The sequence below is a fragment of the Hemiscyllium ocellatum genome, chromosome 13 (genome assembly GCF_020745735.1).
Source record: "Hemiscyllium ocellatum isolate sHemOce1 chromosome 13, sHemOce1.pat.X.cur, whole genome shotgun sequence".
NCBI classification, from domain to species: Eukaryota; Metazoa; Chordata; class Chondrichthyes; order Orectolobiformes; family Hemiscylliidae; genus Hemiscyllium; species Hemiscyllium ocellatum.
This window is the reverse complement of record NC_083413.1, coordinates 81,245,275-81,264,057: the sequence shown is the minus strand read 5'-3', so window position 1 is coordinate 81,264,057 and position 18,783 is coordinate 81,245,275. Positions and strand designations below refer to the sequence as shown.

General features: G+C 41.6%; 1 protein-coding gene across 2 annotated transcripts in view; it reads right to left on the bottom strand.

The window, feature by feature from the left end:
• The window catches only part of boka (BCL2 family apoptosis regulator BOK a), a 51,658-nt gene that overhangs the window by 17,224 nt on the left and 15,651 nt on the right, over positions 1 to 18,783 (bottom strand). Inside the window, exons 1-2 of one of the 2 annotated variants that reach the window (XM_060835011.1) lie at positions 16,494 to 16,947; positions 11,840 to 12,062 (exon numbers count right to left, since the gene is read on the bottom strand). In XM_060835011.1, the coding sequence (XP_060690994.1) occupies positions 11,840 to 12,062 (223 nt within the window). In that variant the 5' untranslated portion in view covers positions 16,494 to 16,947. Of the gene's footprint in view, positions 1 to 11,839; positions 12,063 to 16,493; positions 16,948 to 18,783 lie in introns of those variants that run through there. The other variant, XM_060835012.1, reaches the window with a different exon arrangement.

The following is an 18,783-nucleotide window of genomic DNA, read 5'->3' as shown; positions in this document are numbered from 1 at the left end:
TATCTCAGAGAGCAGTGGAAGCTGAATTTGACAGATTTGTAATCTATAGGGGAGTTCAAAGGTTGTGGCAGGGAGGGCGAGAAAACAGAGTTAAGGCCACAATCTGAGAATAGCAAAGAGGGCTTGAGGGCTAGCTGGTCTATTTCTGCTTTGATTTCTTACGTTTTTAATTGCTTTTGTATAAATTCTGAGGCCACATCAATATTAACTACATTAGGTAAATTTGAAGGGAAAAAATCTCTAGGAAACAACAAACCTTCTTTATTTATATTTGCAGCAGATGCCGGTATGAAAAGATCATTCAACCCATCACATTTGATGCAGATAACATAATAGCATTAGCTACACAGGATGATGCCATAAGGTCTCATGACCCCAGTCGTATGTTAGGGTTCTTTGTGTTTGTACTGTATTAATATTCAAACATTATCTGACTGCAGAATTATGAACATAAACATCAGGTCATGCTATCTCTATTTTACAGTGGCTTATGCTGGTCATGGACAGAACTCTGATGTAAAATTTAGCCTGTCTATTTAAACTGGATGTTCTGTTCACTGAGAGCTTCGTGGTCTGTTTGGTCTTCCTTGGTAAATGGGTAGCTGAGACATAATGATCTAGTGCTTGCAAATGGACAACATACAAATCAAGATAACTTATCTTGGTAATGCTCAAAACACATCTTAAAACAAAGTCATGGAGAGAGCAAGATTGCATAAAGTTTGAGCTGGGGATTCACTTGAGCTGTCCACTCATTTCCAACTAAATGTTCTGTGCTGGAAATAAGGAATCACTTTGAACAAATCAGGGCGTTAACTTCCCAATGCCATCTTCTTCCATAATGCCAGTCACATAAAATTAAACAGCATAGAAACAGGCCATTTCAGCTAACTGGTCTATGCAAGTGCTTATGTTCCACACCATTTTAGTTCATCTCTCCTTGCATGCTTATCCAGGTTCTGCTTGAATTAATCTGCATTATTCACCTCCACTACTCCCTTTCGTTACAAGTTTCACATTTTAACCCTTCTCTGGATTGCTTCTCCAGAGCTCCCCTCAAATTACTTTGTGACAATGCCCACTTTCAATTTTCTTCAGATATGGAATGGTCTTCCCTACCCTTATCCTGCAGACCCCTACTTCTTTTCAGAGTCTTAAAGACCACCATCAGGTCACCTCTCTTCCTTCCCTTTTTTAAAGGAAAGAGCCTCAGCCTGTTCAGTTCTGTTCAATTCCTCAAACAATCCACAAATCATGAGTAACACATTTTGGCAGACAGCCATTTCCAAGTTATTTTAAGGGTGCATTGTAGCCTCTTGAATGGAAAGTTTCATTGCTGACTTTTCCTCAACCATTGCTGTGTTAAGCCCTAACAGTTTCTAATCCTCTATTCACCTAATGTCGTAGGCGTTACAAAAGTCTGGCCTGCCAAGAGTTACAGCTGCTCCTCTCCTCTGCTTCTATCCCTCTCGTTTGAGATTTTGGGCTGTAGGCCTGAAAGGTTCAGATTTGATAATCTTTATTCTTGTAGGTCTGAAAACTCCAGTGTCTGTTATTTTAAATCCATAACGATTGGTGCTGAGCCTCAAAGCCTCTTTGCATGAAAAAGGACATTAGGACCAAAATCTAACCAATTAATGTTTGATTCATATTGATTTTGGGTTTTCAACAGACATCAATTTTCAAGATGATCCAATCTCATTATTGTATTCAGAAGTCTATTCAACATGCACACTGTTTGTGTGCAACAGGAACGTCCAGACATTAGGTTTCCATGTTTAGAGCTAGTGAATTAAACACCCTGATTTAGATTTTTAAAAATTCACATTTATATTCTTTGTAAAACTGCCTGCTGTTTTTGCAGTGGACAGAAAGCATCAACTGTTAATTGTATAATTTTTTTTATTAACCTATTTTTCTAATCAACCTGTTCAGAGATGTTATTTCACATCTTTGGAGCAGGTGTGACTTGAACCCCAGCTTCTCAGGGCAGGGGCTAGAGACACTATCACCGTTCCACAAGAGAGACCTGCTAACTGCATATCAATTTGTGATTAACTATATTCAGATGGAGGGCATTGATTGCAATGTTACTTGAACACATAAAATTAGACACTGGCCTGTTAGCTCCATCAATACAGCATGGGACAGTTAGAACATAGAAAAGTACAGCACAGAACAGGCCCTTAGGCCCACGATGTTATGCTGAGACTTAATCCTAATGTAAGATATAGTAACTTAACCTATGCACCCCTCAACTCACTGCTATCCATGTGCATGTCCAGCAGTCGCTTAAGTGACTTCGCTTCCACCACCTCTGCTAGCAACGCATTCCATGCATTCACAACTCTCTGCGTAAAGAACCTACCTCTAATGTCTCCTTTATGCCTTTCTCCTAATATCTTCAAATCTCAGCATTGTGGGTTCAAGCCCCATGTTTTATGGCCTTGCAGGGTAGTGGTAGTATCCAGACCTCTCAGCCAGAAGGTCCAGACACAAGTCACAGCTAACCTGGAGATGCATTGTAACATGTCCAAACAGATGAATTAAAATATTTTCCTTAAATACTGACACTCTGGTGGTGCTTGAGTTAATATACGTTTGCACATGCTGTAAATAAATCTAAATTGAGTAAAGACTGGCTCCAGTTTGATCCTTCATCAACTCACCACCAGGATGATAACATTTGAGAATTGGGTGACTATTCAGCCCCTCAAATTTGTTCTGATATTCAACAAGATCATGGTTGATCTATTTGTGTTTTGAATTCCATATACTTCTAATAACTTTGATTCTGCTAACTACAATCTATCCACTCAGTTTTAAAAATATTCAATATTGTGCTCTTCTGAGGCAGAGAGTTCTGAACTTGCACAACACTCAGAAAAAATTATCCTCATCTTTGTCCTGAAAGTGTGACCCCTAATTTTAAACCTCTTAATTCTGAATACTCCTACAAGATGAAGGGCTTTTGCCCGAAACGTCGATTTCGCTGCACTTTGGATGTTGCCTAAACTGCTGTGCTCTTCCAGCACCACGAATCCAGAATCTGGTTTCCAGCATCTGCAGTCATTGTTTTTACCTACAAGATAAAACATCCTTTCCATGTCCACTTTGTTAGGACAGCAGTATGGTTGACACCTAGGGAATGGAATCAAGGCTGGGCAATAAATACTGGCCAGGCCAGTGATGCTCACATGCTGTAAACAAACAAAAAAGAAAGAAACATTTTGGAACATCCTAGAGTTACTAAAGGTTCTTATAAATATTAAAATCTTGCTTCCTTTCTTTTGGGTGTATTGTGAACAGAGGGGATTGGTGATGCATTGGGTCGATTACAAGAACCTGCCGGTCCTGGAAAATACTGCCGAATGGGGGGGAAGAAACAAGCTGTTTCTGCCATTTTGAGCTCTGGCTGAAGACCAATTTCATCCCTTTTAAGTACGGCAAATTGTTATGAGGATATTCCAAAAGAAAAACAACATGTAAATTCCTGAGATTATTCCAGATTTGATATATAAGGAGTCTGTATAAGCAGCTGCATCACACTTTTAATGGTGTCCCCTACAAGAACTGATATGAGCACCATGGTCCAAATGACTAGCCTGTACTTTACAGTTCTATTATTATTTTCTCTCTAACAAATCTCTACGAGAATGAGTCATCTGGAAGGAGGAAATCCAAGAATCCAGCTTCCTCATTGCAGCTTCCCACCCCCCCACCCACACAATAATGATGGGCCCATATATCCATGATTAGAAATTCAGGAGAATGGAAGATATAATCTGCATCACCCCCAACTCCCAGGGGCCTACAAACTGTCAATATAGTATATCACCTGGATCTGCAGTGATAATTCTTGCATAAAAATCAGTCAAAATATTTTTACTTGGACTATCAATTTCCCATTTCCTTTGTTCGGAAGTTCAGAGTCATAGAGATGTACAGCATAGAAACAGACCTCTCGGTCCAACTCGTCCACGCCGACCAGATATTTTATCTTTCCCCTCTCGCCCTAAACCTATGCCCTCTACTCCTGGACTCCCCCACCCCAGGGAAAAGACTTTGTCTATTTATCCTATCCCTCATGATTTTATAAGCCTCTATAAGCCTGGGCAATAAATACTGGCCAGGCCAGTGATGCTCACATGCTGTAAACAAACAAAAAAGAAAGAAACACTTTGGAACATCCTGGAGTTACTAAAGGTGCTTACATATATTAAAATCTTTCTTCCTTTCTTTTGGGTGTATTGTGAACAGAGACTCCAATGCTCCAGGGAAAACAGCCCTAGCCTATTCCAACCTCTCCCAATAGCTCAAATTCTCCAACCCTGGCAACATCCTTGTAAATCTTTTCTGAACCCTATCAAGTTTCACAACATCTTTCCAATAGGAAGGAGACCAGAACTGCACGCAGTATTCTAACAGTGGCCTAACCAATGTCCTGTACAACTGCAACATGCCCTCCCAACTCCTGTACTCAATACTCTGACCAATAAAGGAAAGCATACCAAACGCTGCTTTCACTATCTTATCTACCTGCCACCTCACTTTCAAGGAGCTATGAACCTGCACTCCAAGGTCTCCTTGGTCAACAACGCTCCCTAGGACCTTACCATTAAGTGTATTAGTCCTGCTTAGATTTGCTTCCCCAAAATGCAACACCTTGCATTCATCTAAATTAAACTCCATCTGCCACTGCTCAGCCTATTGGCCCATCTGATCAAGATCCCATTGTAAATCGAGGTAACCTTCTTCGCTGTCCACAACACCTCCAATTTGATGTCATCGGCAAACTTACTAACTATACCTCTTATGTTCACATCCAAATCATTTATATAAATGATGAAAAGTAGAGGGCCCAGCACCGATCCTTGTGACACTTCACTGGTGACAGGCCTCCATCTGAAAAACAACCCTCTACCACCATCCCCTATCTTCTACCTTTGAGCCAGTTCTGTATCCAAATGGTTAGTTCTCCCTTTATTCCATGAGATTTAACCTTGCTAACCAGTCTCCCATGGGGAACCTTGTTAAATGCCTGATTGAAGTCAATATAGATAATATCTACCAGTCTGCCCTCATCAATCCTCTTTGTTACTTCTTCAAAAAACTCAATCAAGTTTATGAGACATGATTTCCCATGCACAAAGCCATGTTGACTATCCCTAAACAGTCCAAGTTCATAAGATATAGGAGCAGAATTAGGCCATTCAGCCCACCGAGTCTGCTCTGCCATTCGATCATGACTGATATGCTCCTCATCTCCATTTTCCTGTCTTTTCTCCATATCCCTTCAACCCCATTACCAATTAAAGGTCTGTCTGACTGCTCCTCAAATTTACTGACTGTTCCAGCATCCACCACACTTTGGGGTGGCAAATTCTACAGATTCACAACCCTTTGGGAGAAGTAGTTTCTCCTCAACTCCACTTTAAATTTTCTACCCCTTATCCTAAGACTATGACCTCTCATCCTAGAATTTACAGAGATCCCAAACTAAAGAGGAGCACTTCAGAGTTCACTAACTAATCCTTCTATTGAAATCCATTGTCCAAACACCACAACTTACAAAGGACTATTTTTTTCCCCCTCCACTATATCTTTAAGCTATCAGGTCTGTGTAAACATACTTTCTTGAAATCAGCGCTATGCTTGTTTTTCTCTTTTATGCCTATGTTATTTTTTGGCATTTCTGGTTTAACTTGAGAAAATGCATTAGACTGATCTCTACTAGGTAAAAATCAATTTCAACAGTTACTATAATGTTGGACTCAGGTTATGGGGAGAAAGGATGAATGTGAAACACGCAGATTTGGAGAGAAAGAGAGGAAAGTAGCAACTGAAAGGGGAGGAAAGAGATAGATCAAGGAGAAAGAGAGAGGTGTGAGAGGGAATGTGGGGGAAAGTGAGAAAGAGTGAGTGTAAATACATTTTAAAGTTCCTTCTTATTCACCCCTTTTAAATTCTTTTTGTCCTCATGACATAGGACAGAGATCTGCTCCATGGTACTTCCTGACACCACCTTCCTGTTTTGTTTATGACCCAGTATTCACTATGAAGCTCAGGTACAAAATGGTGCATCATAACTCAATGGTGTTACAAGAAAAGAGAACATTATGACCATATGTTGCTGGGGATAGCTAGAAGATGGAGGAGCACAGGTTATAAATTTGGGTTCAAACAGCCCTTGATCCGTCGTTTGAAAAACATATGAACATGGGAACTAGGAGCAGAAGCAGGCCACTTAGCCCTCCTAGCCTGCTCTGCCATTCAACAAGATCCTGGCAGATCTGTCTGCATTCCAAATTCCACATTCCCATCTACCCCACATAACCTTTGATTTCCCTGTCCAAAAAGAATCAATCTAACCCTGCCTTAAAAATACTTAATGACCAATCTCTATCACCTTCTGAGACAGAAAATTCCAAACTCACAACCCTTAAACAATTCTTTTCTCCCTCACATCTCTATGCTTAAAGGGCAACCCCTAATTTTTAAACTCTGGATTCACTCTCAAGAGGAAACATCCTTTCCACGACCACCTTGTCAAGACCATTCAGGATGTCAATCAAGTCATCTCTCACTCTTCTAACTCCAGTGGAAATGAGTCCAGCCTGACCAATTTTTCCTCATAAGACACAGTCTGCTCATTCCAATTATTAATTTCAGGGCAATAGTCACAACATGGCCTCACCAATGCCCTGTATAACTGAAGCATAACCTTACTTTATTGTTTAACTCTTATCATAAGGATAGCATTCCACTGGCCATCTTAATCTCTTGCAATACCTGTATACTAATTTTTCATGATTTATACATTAATACTTAGATCCCTCCGCATATTAATATTTTGCAGTCATTCTCCATTGAAGTCATTCTTTGTTTTTCACTCTTCTTGCCAAAATGAACAATTTCATATTTTCCCACATTATATGCTCTCATTCAACCTATCTTCACCTGTCTGCAACTTTCTTATCCTTTCTTCAGAATGTACTTTCCTACCTATCTTTGTCGTCTTTACATTTAGTCATCATGCTTTCAATGCCCTCATCTAGTTCATTGATATAAACTGTAAACGTTGAGGGCCCAGCACAGATTCCTGCAGGACTCTACTCATCATATCCTGTCAATCTGAAAAAGACTCATTTATGCATACTCAGTTTTCTGTTGGTCACCAAACCTCCTATTCATGCTCGTATGCCAACATAGTTGCCCTTATTTCAGTTTATGATGCTCACACTCCCTTTTCAAACTTCAAATAAAATTTAATCATAAGAGGAGTCTTTACTCTGAGGTCATTAATTAATTCCACAGTACATAATTCCAAGTCTAGTATAGCCTGTCCTCAGATCAGTTACAATATATGCTAATCCAAGAAATTACGTCAAAACCTTCTATAAACTTCTCATTGAGATACTACTGACAATCTGATTTTCCAGTTTATAGGTAGATTAAAATCACCTTTGATTATCGATGTTTCTTTATCACAAGCACCCAATATTTCTTCATGTATACTTCTTCCTATGTTACGGTTACTGTTCAGGGTAGATCACTCCCATTTGACACCTCTTTTCCCAGGCAAGATTTTTAGAGGACTTGACAGGGTAGATACAGAAAGGATGTTTACTCTTGAGAGACATTCTAGGACCTCAGGTCATAATCCTAGAATAAGGAATCACACATTTAAGACAAAGATGAGTAGGAATTTCTTCTCTCAAAGGCTAGTGAATGTGTGGAATTCTTTACTGCAGACGACTGAAGAGACTGGGTCATTAAGGCTAAGATAAACAGATTGTTAATTAGTAAGGGAATTGAGGGTTATAGGAGAAGGAAGAAGAGTGGAGTTGAGGATTATGAGCCATGATCTCCTTGAATGGTGGAGCAGACTCAATGAGCTGAATGAATGACCCACATATGCTCCTATGTCTCATGGTCTTATTATACCTCATCTCCACCCAATCTGATTCCATATCCTGATCCCCTGAACAAAGGTCTTTGATGAAAAGTGCTCTCCTCCACTTCTACCTCACTTCTTATGATTCTTGATTGTCAGATCTCTCTCAGTATTCTGAACCCAATCCTTGTCATCCTGCAGCCACTTTACAGTAAAGGCTACCAGATTATATCAATTCAAGTTTGCGGATGATGTAGAATTAGGAGGTATAATTGATAGGAAGGAAGGTTATTAAAAATTACAGAGGGATCTTGGTCAGATGGGGTGTACGCTAAGGATTGACAAATGGATTTCAATACAGAAAAATGTGAGGTGTTGCACTTTGCAGAGTCATACCAAGGTAGAACCTATACAGTAAATGGTAAGGTCCTCAGGATGTTGTAGAACAGAGGGGCCTAGAAGTACAAGTACATAGTTCATTGAAAGTGGTGTCACAGGTAGACAGGGTGGTGAGGAAGACATTTAGCATGCTGGCCGTCGTCATTCAAGGCATTTAGTATAAGAGTTGTGATGTTATGTTACAGTTGTAGAAGGCAAGGCAATACTTGGAGTATTGTGTCCTGTTTGGTCACCTTGTTATAGGAAAGACATAGTTAAACTGGAAAGAGTGCAAAGAAGATTTAGAGGATGTTGCCATGACTAGTAGGCCTGAATTATAGGGAGAAGTTGGCCAAGATAGGATTTTGTTCCTTGGAACGTAGGAGAATGACGGATGACCTTATTGAGGTGTATAAAATCATGAGGGGCACTGATAGGATGAATGCAGATAGTCTTTTTCCCAGGGATGGAGAATTGAAAACCAGAGAGCATAGGTTAAATGAGAAGGGAAAGATTTAAGAAGGAGCTGAGGGACAACATCTTCACACACAGAGCAGTGCATATATGGAATGGCTGCCAGAGAAAGTGGTTGAGGCAGTTACAATAGCAACATTTAAAAAGCATTTGGATAGGTACATGAATGGGGAGGGTTTAGAGGGATATGGACCAAATACAGGCATTTGGAACTAGCTGAGTGGGCACCATGGTCAGCATGGACCAGTTTGGACCGAACTCCATGCTGAATTACTCAATGACTCTATGATATTAATTAATTTACTTAATTATGAATGCTAGGCATAGAACCTTTGTGTTTTTTTGTTATCTTGGCAGAATCTAGCCTAGATGGTAGGTTCTTAGGTTTTTCTCTGTGTCCCTCCTGCCACTCTCTGACCTTCACTTTCCACATTAGTGTTTTGATCTCCTGCTTCAAGTCTATTCTTGATTGGTTACATTTACTGAAGCTTGATCATTCAATCTTCCTTGTTTAGTTTGAAGCCTACTTACTTCCTTACTTAGACATTTCTTGAGAACACCAATCCCAAAAAGGTTCACGAGTAGACTTCCCCATTGGTGCAGATCTCATTTTCCCTAGTGCTATGGCAGTGCTCCACAATTCAGACTTCACTATGTCTATACACATCTTTCAGCCTCGAGTTTTATTCATCATATGGCAATTTGCATATGGCTCAGGTGAAAAATTCAGAGATTTTTGCCTTTGAGGTTCTGCTTTTTTAATCGAGTACCTAATTTCTCAAATTCCCTCAGCAGAACTTCTTTCCTATTTCCACGAAGGTCATTGGTATGAACGTGAACTACAACCACCGGATTCTCCCGTTCCTACTGTACGTCCTTCTCCGGTACGAGGCAGACCACACTGCCACCTGAACTTGCACGTTTTGCGGCAGAAAACAGGGTCAGTCCACCTCACTGCACTGTGCCCTACAACCACTTCTTGGTCCCCGTCTCCTCTCATGAATGGCTTCTTGTGCTAAGGTGCCATGGCCAGTTAACACATCCACCTTGCAGTCCTCACTCTCATTCAAACTAGCTGAAAAAAAACACCAAAGCCTCTGGATAATTCCTGCGCTCCTCCCTCCAGGTCCTCTTACCAGCTTCTCTTGCAGTCACACTTTCCTGTCCTTGACCACTGAACAAATCAGAAAACACATCCATTGTGGTGTGACCGTCTCCTGGAATAAAGTGTTCATGTAACTCTCCCCCTCTCTAGTGTGCTGCAGTATGTGCAGCTTGGCCTCTAACTCACTGAGCTTGAAACTCCACAGCCATAAGCACTTACTGCAAATATGTTTGCCCTGGATCACACCAGCATCCAGAAGCTCCCACAGTTTGAAACTGTTGCACATTTCCTGCCATGCCACCTCTAATATGTGTTAACTAACTATTAATTTTCGAAGGGTCGGTGTTGGGCTGAAGGGCCTGTTTCCACACTGCAGGGAATCTAATTTAATGTAATACAGCCTTCAACTCCAAATATATGCTTCAGCCCTGCCAGTAAACTTTACAAGAAAAAAAAACTGCAGATGCTGGAATCCAAGGTAGACAAGCAGGAGGCTGGAAGAACACAACAAGCCAGGCAGCATCAGGAGGTGGAGAAGTCGATGTTTTGGGTGTAACCCTTCTTCAGGACTGTTTTACAACACTGATAAGATTTAAGGTTTATAGAGTCTACAGCTTTATTAAAACCAGGTCCTGATTTAGCAGTTCCCTCACAGCACAAAATCAGAAATCAAATGCTGGAGGCTAGAAAAAATAAGGAGGAAAAGAACACCTCCTTCCCATCTTTCAGCAAACTCCCAGTCAGCACACATTAATTCCGCCAGGCAACCTCATTTACAACACCTCTTTCTATATTGCAACTTTGAACCAAATTCCCAGATGTAACCACTTAGCTGAAGTCTCCCTTAGGTTGACCATGTGCTTTGAAATCCTTTTTCTTTCATGGAACTACGATATGTCACTCTCTTGCTTAACTTCCTGTTACGGTAATCAACCTCTATCTGCTGAGGGATTTCAGATCATTGATCGATAACTGAGGAAGTTGCCTGCTCGACTTCTCAGACAAAGACTGTGTCCTTACTGTGCCAGCCAAGTTTCAGATTAATGTTGCCAGATGGCACAGCCCACGTGGCAGCATTGAATCATAAATAATCCTCTGTATTGCAGCGCCGTGTTTGCTTTCTTGACTGGTGCTTTATAATGACAGAACAAAGAAACTTTAATTTCCATCTGATTTGTTGGGATTCTCTGTAATTCCCACTGCATACATAGAACAACATAGAACATTACAGCGCAGTACAGGCTCCTTGGCCCTCGATGTTGCGCCAACCTGTCGTACCAATCTGAAGCTCATCTAACCTACTCTATTCCATGTTTGTCCATATGCTTGTCAAATGATGACTTAAATGTACTTAAAAGTTGGCGAATCTACTACCGTTGCAGGCAAAGCATTCCATATCCTTACTACTCTGAGTAAAGAAACTACCTCTGACATCTGTCCTATATCTATCACCCCTCAATGTAAAGCTATGCCCCCTCGGGCTCGCCGTCACCATTCTTAGAAAACAGCTCTCCCTGTCCACCCTATCTAACCCTCTGATTATTTTATATGTCTCTATTAAGTCACCTCTCAACCCTCTTCTCTCTAATGAAAACAGCCTCAAGTCCCTCAGCCCTCCCTCCATTCCAGGCAACATCCAAGTAAATCTCCTCTGCACCCTTTCCAAAGCTTCCACATCCTTCTTATAATGCAGTGTCCATCGTCAGATTTGAATACCACAGGAACCTGCAAATTCCAAACCTCTCATTGTTTAGTATCAACTGAAAAACGAGCATTGAGTTCCTGATTTTTGATTATTTTGAATCTCTTTTCTGTCTCTTGCCATAACTCATTCCAAGCAATTCTATCACCCGTCCTCTATTCTTTTTGCTCTCACTCCAACTCTCACCATTCAACTGTCCTGACTCTTCCCATTCCTATCATCAAGATTGCTGATTCCCTTCTCTCTCTCGGATTCTCCTGTGCTCCTGTGGTGGTAAACTTACCCAAGTGAAGAAGTGCGGCTGAAACCTCAGTAAGTTTGCTCGCTGGACTAGAAACAGCAGGTTCTGGTTTACTCCAAACAATTCCAGCTCGGATCAGGCGGGAATGGATGTAATCTCGGCACAGTGCTTTAGCTTGAGAAATGAGCTCTTTCTCAGGTGGAAAGCGGTCAAAAACATCCATCACTTCAGCAGCAAAGACAGAGGAACGTCGAAGCATCTCCATCTGGTAGAAAAGCAACATTATGATCAGATAATATCTGAACTACACTAGAAGATATCCAAACAAAGGTCTACAAAGTGGCGACAGAAAAGGGTGCATAACAAACAGGGTAGGAGATGGGTATTTAGTGTATGTGAGATACTCTTATAAACAACAGTGTGTCAAACTGAAATTTAGTTGAATTCAATTTAAAACTTAAAAACTGCAAGTTAGTCAGTATTTAGCAGAAACTCCCTGTCAGTGCTGGTTAACTGGCAATCAGCTACAAATGTCATAGAGTCACACAGTATGGAAACAGACCCACACATTCATGATGAAGGGCTTATGCCCAAAACGTCGACTCTCCTGCTCCTCGGATGCTGCCTACCTGCTGTACTTTTCCAGTGCCATACTTTTCGACAACAGACCCTTCAGTCCAACCTGTTCATGCTGAGCGAGTTCCCAAACTAAACTTGTCCCATCTGCCCATATAATTCCAATTTTTTCCTATTAAATGTAGTTATCATAGAATCACAGAATCCCTACAGTGTGAAAACAGGCTATTTCAGGCTGAGTCCACACCAACCCTCCAGACAGTAACCCACCTAAACCCATTCCCCTATCGTATTACTCTACATTTCCTCTTACTAACCTAACCTGCACATCCCTAAACATTATTGGCAATTTTAGCATGGCCAATTCACCTAACCTGCACATCTTTGGATAGTGGGCGGAAACTGGAGGAAACCCATGCAGACACAGAGAGAATGTGCAAAAACAGTCACCCGAGGCTGGAATTGAACCCACGCCCCTGGCGCTGTGAGGCAGCAGTACTAACCACTGAGCCACCTTCTGCTCTTATTCAAATGTCTTTTAAACATTGTAACTGTAACCATATCCACCACTTCCTCTGGAAGTTCATTTCATACACTCTTAAAAAAATACAAGCTGCCCCTCGTGTTTTTTAAAATATTTTGCCTCTCATCTTAAAAATTTGCTCCCTAATCTTGTAATTCCCAACCCTAAAGACATACCCCTTGTGAATTTATAAATTTCTATAATATTACCCCTCAGCCTTCTACATTCCAGTGAAAAAAGTCCCAGCCTCTCCTTCTAATTCAAACCTTCCGTTCCCTGCAACCCTCTCCAGCTTAATAATATCCTTCCTATAACAGAGCAACCAGAACTGGATAGTACTCCAGAACAGGCCTCACTAACATCCTGTACAACCCCAACATGACATCCCAACTCCTATACTCCAAAGGTCTGAGTCAACAATGCAAGCATGCTAAACGCTTTCTTAACCACCCTGTCTACATGTGATGTAAATTTCTACTATTGCAGGTTCAAGTGCCTGGAAAAGGGGAGGGATTTGGCTGTGGGGGTGACCAGTGTTGGGGATGTGCTGGGTGGCAGGGGCCTGGGCTAGATGTTCCCCAAGGAATTGGCAAACAGGGTGGCAATGGACACCCAGCTCATGGCCGATGCCATCCATTGCCTGCAAATAGCGGTGCTTGGAGCTGATATTGTGTAAGGTTTGGAGGACAGCCTAGGGAGCTGTGTGCTCCAAACTGGGCATGCTCCTGCTCAGAATTCCACATCGGATGGAAGTCTCTCAGGTACCCACACCCCACATCCTGAACCACCTGGGTGCATACTCCCTCTGTGCCCTTACATCTGGCGCAGAGAAGTACCAATACCTTAAAATATTTATTCCTTCCAGCAGTGATGCACAGTGGCTGCATTGCATATCACTTACAAGAAGCATTGTAACAACTCACCAAGGCTTCTTCAATTACACCTTCCACACCTGTGAATTCTAGGATCTAGAAGGTCAGGGCCAGTCGATACATAGAAACACTACCAATTGCAAGTTCTCCTCCAAGCCATCCTGACTTGGAAATATATCACCGTTCCTTCAGTTTCACTGGATAAGAATCACGCAACTCCCTTCCTAACAGCATTGTGAATGTTCCTACAGTACACAGCCTGCAGCCGTTCAGGAAGGCCTCTGAGAGCAATTGGAGATGGGAAATGAATACTGTAGTGATTCTCATATCCTGTTGAATAATGTTTTAAACATCCTTTCCTGATACATGCACACTTGGAGTTCTTTGCACCCTCTCCCCTGCTGCTTATGACTGTTTTAAAATACAACAACCAGAACTGCATGTAGTGCTGCTAAGTGTGGGCAAACCAAGGTTTGATGTAATCTCCCTACTTCTGAATTTTATCCCTCTGGAAATAATACCAAGTGCTTAGTTTACTTCTTTTATTGCACAGCTAACCTATGGCACAACATTTGGTGATTGGTACATTTGTACTCATGAAATTCGTTAGTTCCTTGAGTTGCACTTTACAAGTGACCCCTTGTGACTTTTTTTTGCCCCTGCTGAGATGTACTACCTCACCTTTACTTGTGACGAGCTTCATTCGCTATATTTTTCCAAATTTGAGTTGGAACTCCAAGGCAATGCTGAAGCTAGGCACTATCATTGTTAGGTTTCCTGGAGAGCAGATCTAGTCACTGAAACATAAAGGGCAATGCCGAGGATAGTGAAGATAGAAGGGATCATCAGAAGACAGGTTCAAAAGAACTGGATAAGCTATCTACGTTTACATAGAAAATACAGTAGGTCACTCAGCCTTTTTGAGCCTGTTCTGCCATTCAATATGATCACAGGTGATCATCCAACTTAGTACTCTGCTCCTGCTTTCTCCCCATACCCTTTGATTCCCTTCAGCCCTAAGAACTATATCTAACCCGTTCTTAAAAACATTCAGTGTATGGCCTCCACCATTTCTAGGATGTGGTAAATCCAGTTCATTATAGGAAAGCTGAAAATGTGTTGCTGGAAAAGCACAGCAGGTCAGGCAGCATCCAAGGAGCAGGAGAATCGACGTTTCGGGCATGAAGAAGGGTTCACTTTTTCCAGCAACACATTTTCAGCTCTGATCTCCAGCATCTGCAGTCCTCACTTTCTTCTGTTATAGGAAAGCACAAGCTAAGGGCCATGGAGTGCAATTTTCAAAGAAAGAACTTATATTGGTATAGCACATTTCACTTCCTGATGTCTCAAAGTGCTTAACAACAATTCAAACATCTGACACAGTAGTGACAGTTATGTTTTTTTATCAAAAATCACACAACACCAGGTTATAGTCCGACAGGTTTAATTGGAAGCACACTAGCTTTCAGAACGCCGCTCCTTCGATCGCTCCGAAAGCTAGTGTGCTTCCAATTAAACCTGTTGGACTATAACCTGGCGTTGTGTGATTTTTAACTTTGTACACCCCAGTCCAACACCGGCATCTCCAAATCATGGTTTTTTTGTGATTGCTTATTGAGGCTGAGAGACCCAGAAAGAAAACCCATCCTTTTCAAAGGGAGAGGGGTAAGCAAGATCCAGGTTTAAAGTTCTATTCTGTGCTCTAGTCAGTGAAGTGGTAAGTAAACATCTTTGGCCAGAATGCTACCACATAGCCACAGCTGCAGATACCAGATTTTCCTTTCTCTTTTAACAGAGATGTGTTTGATTGGAATTCATTCCCTTGTCTGAAAGGTTTAAGGCTAGGACATTGATATTAAAATCATTGATATTAAAATATTAAAATTATCTTGGACATAATATGAATTCTTAATTCTCCACAAATGATTCAGCTCTGCTGGGTTTCTTCAGCACTTTGTTTTTCATTGCAGATTTAAGAAGTAGACGTTGCTACAACTGGGTGATTAGATTCACGAAATGGTTACAATTTGGGAGGCCACTCAGTTCGTGTTCAAACAAGCTGAAAGCTTTTTTTTCATCCAAGACTCTCTGGAAACGTGGAACAAAATGAACAACAAATGCCAGCGCCAAACTTAAACCAGTCAAATCCTCAAAGTTCAGGCAGGCATTAACGATACAGCCATCACCAAAAACTTACAACTGAAAAACAATCAAACAAATGCAAAACCCAAAAATCTGCATGCAAAGGATCTGCATAAGTAAACCATTAAACCCATTGAGTGGATTTCTTTTCCAAATCCGAAGATGAAAGAAAAATGAAAAGAGAAACAGCCTCAATCCCAGCAAACTACCCTGTGAGAGGCGCTAGGAGCCGTCCAAAAAATGAAACAACGTCTGAAGAGAACAAATTCTCACCAACACACACCCCACCCAAAACATGCCCCTCTCCCAAGGGGGGAACTGGAAAACGCGAAATCTTCAAAATCCAGATGGAACGGCAGCGGCGGAGCTCCCGGGAACTAGAGGGGAGGGAATGACGAAGAAGAGGACAGAGGAGAGGGAGAGATGAAGGAGAGGACAGAGGGAGGAGGAAAGGTTAGAGAGGTGAGGTACAGCAGTCTCCAGGTGAGTTTGGAGATAGAATGGGTCAATGCTGAACAGACTGCTTTTCCATCGAGCCAGCAACATGGCTTAAAGCAGAGGCAAAGGAGAGGGTTTGACTCACACTGATCTTCTGCTCCGGGACGTGCTGCAAATTAAACTTCCTGCCTTGTTTTCAAGGAACCTCTGATTGTAGAGGGTGGTTGATCTTTCTCACTCTCGCCCTTTTTCGCGGCTGTTCCTTCAGGGTGATTCAGTTGCAGATGTGCTTGCACCGCCTCCCTCGCTGCCTCTCCCTCTCGGCTTGCTCCCCTTTTATGGGTGAGACGATTTTTACAGCAAATAAACCCGATTGTAAGCCCTGCTAAAATGCCTCCGGGTTTCCAGCAACTTTCGCCAGCAGCCCCATTTATGGAAAAGATAATGCGTTGTGATCAGAAGGTCCAACCACATCCACCGTTTCAAGTGCTCACCAACCCGCTTCACGCACAAAGACAACAGGCAACCCCTGCATTACAAAACAAGGCTTTCTCTCTCTCTCTCTCTGTCACTCACTCACTCTCGGCATCTCGCACTAAACACAGGAAGACTACTTCTTGTAGACATACTGCCGCTTTCTGGCCAACTGAAAATCAAGAAGGTATTTGTTCTTTAAAACGCGAAATGTTTTGTCGAAAGGTTAAAAGCGTGGATCTGTTTCAAATTAAAGCAAAACACGTTGGTTTTATTATACACAATTTTTATTTATAGCTAACATAGGAAATATAAAACATATACACATATAACACAGTTGAACAGAAGCACGCACATGCGTATGCAACACAGAATTAGAATTTGCTCTATTGTCATATGGGGTACACAGATTCACATGGAGTTTACTCATGCATATCGGATCCACAGAATTAAATGTCTAGTTCAAAGATCAGTTTAAGTGGAATAGATTTCAAAGTTGATGGGACAGTGAGCTGCAGTGAGGGCTTTAAACCAATTAGAGCAGGGAGGGTTTGGGAGAAGGGAAAAGTAAGCTTACAAAGCATGAGTATAGATATTGCAACATTACAGGGCAGCTATTTACATAATATTATCCAGAGTGGGAGAGCATACGCAAATTTAAAAAAAGATCAAAGGAGGAAAAAAGTAAAAGAGCAAAATTAATGCTTCTTTATTTAATTGGAGAAACAAGGGTTACACCCAAATTGTCGACATCTCCATCTCCTGATGCTGCCTGGCTTGCTGTGTTCTTGCAGCCCCTTGCCTATCTTAATTGCTCATAGTATTCAGATCAAAATAAATGATACAGTTAATGGTAAGGTGCTGGGGAGTGTTGCTGAACAGAAAGACCATTGGGTGCAGCTCATCTTTTCAGACTCAAACAGCTCAATCCGCAATGCTACTGTTGAACAACTTTAGCACTGGGCATTGAAGTCCCCACTTGAGAATATTCTGTGCCCTTGCCTCCTTCAGTTGTATTCAACATGAAGTAGTGCTGATCGATTAGCCAAAGGGACTTCATATGTAGTAATCAGCAGGAGTTTTCCTTGCCAATATTTAACCTGATGGCATGATTAATGGGCTCCAGACTCCAAGAGGAACTCTCTCCCATATATCATTGTGCCACCATCCCTGTTGGATCTGTCCTTCCACTGCAACAAGACATATCCAGGGATGGTGATCATGGTATCTGGGGCATTACTTGTAAGATTCTATAAGAATTGCTATGTCAGTCTGTGAGACAGCTCTCCTATTGAAGCACTTTACAGAGTCGGCAGGATTGTATATGCCACTGTTGGTTCCAACCTTTCCAGATTGCTGTCAGGTGGTCCATCCAGTGTCATTGTTTTTTTGAGACTTGCTAGCTGTGAATACAACTGAATTGCTAGACCATTTCAGAGGGCAATTAAGAGTCAAGCACATTGTGGGTCTGGACTCACATGTAGACCAGACCAGTTAAGGTAGTTGTCCTTCCTTGAAGGATATTAATGAATTAGATGGCTTTTTATGACAGCTGAGGATAGTGTCATGGTCATCATTAGATTTTCAATTCCAGATTTTTATTGAATTTACGACCATCTATTGTAGTGGAATTCACACACAAGTCCCCAGAATCTTACCTTGTTCTAGTCCAGTGACACCACCAAAAGGTCGACGTCTGCCACCTCCCCCCACCCAGTTTTGTCAAAAGCACATCGTTTTTCACTGTTTAGCATATGTGGAGTCCTGCTTTACCAAATAGACAAGTACTGATTCATCAGGTTAACATAACATTTTCAGTAAGACTGCTACTGCTGGCAGTTTCTCCTATACTGCCCAAGGTTCATCCCCTGGCTTGATGGCAATGGTAGAGCGAGGGAAATGATGGACCCTGAGGCTATAAATACAATTTTGCTGCTGATGATCGATGCCCAGTTTGGTGC